This window comes from Malurus melanocephalus, unplaced genomic scaffold (genome assembly GCF_030028575.1).
Source record: "Malurus melanocephalus ecotype Western Australia unplaced genomic scaffold, MMel_1.1 scaffold_172, whole genome shotgun sequence".
In the NCBI taxonomy this organism is placed as follows: domain Eukaryota; kingdom Metazoa; phylum Chordata; class Aves; order Passeriformes; family Maluridae; genus Malurus; species Malurus melanocephalus.
The window spans coordinates 592,918-597,265 of record NW_026623404.1 but is presented as its reverse complement, the minus strand read 5'-3'; the positions used below and the strand labels follow the sequence as shown (position 1 = coordinate 597,265).

At 39.8% G+C, this 4,348-nt stretch overlaps 1 protein-coding gene across 4 annotated transcripts in view; it reads right to left on the bottom strand.

Moving 5' to 3' along the window:
- Positions 1-4,348, bottom strand: part of GRIA4 (glutamate ionotropic receptor AMPA type subunit 4) — a 210,647-nt gene that overhangs the window by 3,383 nt on the left and 202,916 nt on the right. For 2 of the 4 annotated variants that reach the window (XM_057372467.1, XM_057372468.1), the window contains exon 15: positions 4,249-4,348. This exon is cut by the window's right edge and continues 148 nt beyond it. The exons of the other annotated variants lie outside the window; for them this stretch is intronic. In XM_057372467.1, the coding sequence (XP_057228450.1) occupies positions 4,251-4,348 (98 nt within the window). In that variant the 3' untranslated portion in view covers positions 4,249-4,250. The remainder of the gene's footprint in view (positions 1-4,248) is intronic. 4 annotated transcript variants of the gene reach the window in all.

Sequence of the window (4,348 nt, the reverse complement as noted above, 5' to 3'; positions counted from 1 at the left end):
AAAAAAAAAAAAAAGAAAGAGAAAAAAAAAGGAGAACAATGCTTTCTCAGCATCCTCCCACAGAAGAACAGAAAAGCTGCAAGAAAATAACTTTTGTCCTCTTAGTGCAGAGACTAACAACAGCTCAGCAACACACCACAGGACAACTCAGACACTTACAAAGCYGGGAGGAGCAGGTCAAACTTGTTCTTAGGACAGGCCATAAAGCCATATAACTGGGCAAGCGTCTGCTCTATATTTTAAACTATGCTATAGGTAACAAGCCAGGCTAACACTCTGCTTAACTGTGCTACTACAATTTCAAATTTTTGGCCTGGATGTAGAAACAGTTTCAGGAGTGTCTGGGATAAGAGGGAAAAGTCTCAGTATTTACTGTGAGTATTACCCAAACTGTGAAAAGTCACTTTGCAGTAAGTGTGCATGGTTAATAGTGATAAGTATTTTCAAATTTGTCATTAGTTTTAATTAGATTATTTGTGGAACCAATCACGTGAAAACATTGACTGCCTTTTTCCTAATGGGAAATGGGAATTTTGGAAATGATATCCTCAGTCTGTGTAATAGAAATAACCTAGCCTGTGTGGGTTCTTTTGTTATTCAGGCTCCTGAAGTACTTGGGTCACATGGAGCTGTCTGGCAAAAATATCTAAGATGAACTTTGAAAGAATTTTTCTCTCTTGACTATGAAATTGGAAGTATACAAGTAAAAATAAGTACATTACAGACTTACTGAGCCATCCTGCAGCACTTCACCTTTTTTTTTTTTTTTGTAGTTAACTGTAATAATGAGGTTTTTCATTGTTTTTTGTAGTTCTGTAATGAATTTCATTCATTAGTTATAAACAACAGCATGAGCTGGGAGAGCAAGAGATGGCAGCTGAGCTGGGAGCTGGTTCCTGAGCTTCAGGGCCSACTGAGAAGACCATGGAGAGGCAGTGGGGGTGGCTGGCTGGATACTGGGACAACCCCTTCAAAAGCCTGTGGGTTTGGGGTGAGGAACTCAGCAAGGCTTTGCCTTAGAGCAGCTGGAGAGKAGGATGTTAAGCTCCATATCAGCTCCCCTTGTACACTAAGCGATTACCACTAATGGAAAAACTGCTGCCCAGGGGATGAGGAAAGGATTGTTCCCTCTTTAAAGCAAACTTTCTTCCCTGCTTTCAGCAGATGCAACTGCCTGTCAGCCCATCTGAATGTCTTTATCCCACACCCATGGACCAGTCCATCATCATAAAGACCAGCCCACTCATACAGACTAGTCCTTCATTTTCATCTTCAGCTGCCTTGCAGGCTGGGTGAATTTCCCTGAGGTAACTCATGTGTGACTGGATGAAACTAAAGTAAAAATCATGGCAATGAATATTAATTGTCAAAAAGAGTTATTTAAGCTATTTTATATTAATTTAATACATGTACCATTAGAACTACTAGARGTTAGCTTAAAAAGTCAGTCTGTTGGTTACTCATGCAGGTTAGAGGAACCAGGCATTTTTCCATATTAGCAGGTTTTAGTTCCAGTAKGATCTATTTACTCCTTGGATAAATAAACATTTCAGAGGTTTCAAAATGCATAAGACAAGACATATTTCTACAGAAATTTGTGCAGCCATTGTTGTGGGCTCTGTAATGCTGCCAGCTAAACAGGGTTTTTTGACTAGCACGGGTATGGACAGATWGTCCCCCTCTACACCTCTCGCTGGCAGTGTGGCCACAAGAAGATGACTGGATATTGGCAGTCTTCCACATAGGAACATAAGTATTTTTGTAAGAAGTTCACTTGAAATTCCTCAGTTAAATATTGTCTCAAATAAGCAGAAAGAAGAATTTCGGAAGTCTGTAATTAGTTTTTCAAAATCCTAGTGATTTTTTGTGAATTTTAGAAGTCTGCACCCTAACACGTTTTTAGTTATCAGAAGTCCTGACTGACCCAAAAATGAATTTTCAATAAAATGCAACATTTTTATATATTTTTTTTGTATTATTGAAAGTATTTTTCCCAATAGGAATTAATCTCTGAGTTAGAACAAGTCCCACAGAAATCCAAACTTTAGAGTAAGGTACTAACTATCTCTCTTTTAAATATAAAACACAGTTAGCTCTATTTTTTTTTTAAGAGAAAACACTAAGACTAAAAACACTAAGACTAAAAAAGGTTCTGCAAGTATAATCAGTGTCTGTTACACTGGAGTTACAGAGCTGGTAGCAACTGTAGAGACTGACGAATCATGCCATGTTTAGCATGCTCATCCAATTTGGGTCAAGTCAGGACTTGAATGAAAACTTATTTAATTTTTTTGCTTTTTTAGGACCATATTTTAATGCATTGCACTCTGTAAATTTGATAAGAAATATGTGTTMTGGGGATTCTTACTTTTATACCAGCCTGGGGACCCTCTCAATTGTGAGCACATCACTAAAGAATTTTAAAGGACACTTCATTTTGCACAATGACTTGCACAGGATTATTTCTTTTTAAGACCCTTATTACTTGCACAATTACTTGCACAGGATTATTTCTATTTAAGACCCAGTAGGGAGTGGACTTGGGTGATTAATGTTAGCATCTGGAAATCCTGGTTCCCAGTGCAGAGTAATGAACCCTGGCCTATACTCTTGCAGTCCCCTTGACTGAGGAGGACATCGTGAGTSTCACATTTTCCCTAGTGAACAAGGTGTGCAGCTAACACTTTTTTTTTTAAACATGGGGAAATCAGGCAGCTATGTTACAATTAGATTATACCCAGGSTCATGAGTCCTTCTAGAACAGGGAAGAAAAGAAAACTGCACAGAACAGTAYGTAGGGGACAGTTTCCCAGCCAGCCCCCTCCCTCGCGCCCCGAGAACCCACCTATTCCTCGCAGCGCTCCAGCTATCATGCTCAAACAGCATTCTCTGCTCACTCTGAGCTTGCTCTGTACTGTATGGTTCGGTACTGTACCGGCTGTGCCTTTAGGCTGTAAGCTCCTCGGGACAGGGACCTGTTATGTGTTTGGCACACTTCACCTATTGTACAGCGCCGTCTACTCCAGCGCTATATAAATAATAAATAAAAAATTATCATTGGATCGCCAGTTGTTCCCTGCAAGTTTTTTCTTTTTTCTCTAGGTGGCAACGTAAGTATTATATTATTCATAACTTCCCCAAATTTGTTTTTCCTATTTCTCCTATARGGATGGCTCAGTGACTTCAGGAAAATGCAGCTGAGGATTTTTGTCAACAGAGGAGACACGTGGCTCGCTGTTTGCAAGGGCAAGGGAGCTTTAGCATGACGGGGTAGGGTGCTAGCTGCACATTCACTTTCAAAGCAGCCAGCATCGCTTGGGAGCTAYGTAAAAGTTATATTTAGAAGTTCAATTTGCTGCTGTATGCCATTTCCAAAGGTCAGAGAGTTGATTTGTCTAATAATTAGTTGGCAAGATACCTGCTGTACGGAGAGCAAGTGCATTAGTAAGCCATTCCTGCACACCTACTCAGGGCAGCTGTGCRGGATGCAGCTCAGCAGCATCAGCGCTTCAGCCTCCAAAATCACTGTGTGAGCATTTCAAATGCACTCATCTTGACCTAGCTAAGGGGGTGTGTTACTGAAAGCTGAGGATGATAATCAAGGCCTATTCACTGGTTAGAAACTCTTTGTGACTATTATAGTGGGCAAATGCTGACCTGAAGCAGGATATTGTGGAAAAAAAGAAAAAAAAAGGCCAAAAAATTAGCATAAAACATGTATCAAAGGGAAGGTGAAGGAACAGGGAGGGAGGAGGGAGAGAAGGTGAAACAACATTTAGACTTCTTGTAACAGTGCCTTTTCTTCTGTTAACTATGGTTCAGTGACGTTGCCTATCCTAAATCTTGGTTACAAACAGGGCCAATATCAAATAATACGGGCTTGCAGCAATTTGTCACTAGCAGAGTGCAAGCCTTTAGGRAAACAGACTTTCCAATCAAGTACTTAAAATCTGGCCCTCTGGATATATACTTTCTTATTTAAAATAGTTGTCATGTCTCAACTGATTTGACAACTTTGAATAGTTCAAAATGTATTTTTCACGTCAAAAATTCCTTGCAATGCAGATGTCTATTAGCAACATAGAATAATATAGTGTACATCTGCAGCCAAAAGAACTGAACCACTTTGCACTGAAATTTTCCRAAATATAAAGCTCTGTTCAGAAGCAAGCACCACTAGACAGACATGTCACAACACTGCGTTACAAGATGCATCACCCACTCGCTGTAGTAGGCCCTAAGTCCTACCCCTAAATTTTAATACTTTCGGTTCCATATACGTTGTAACCTTCTCTATAAGTTGCTAAATTCTGGGTATTCTGCGAGGAAGTTGGGTTAAAAGTCTGTG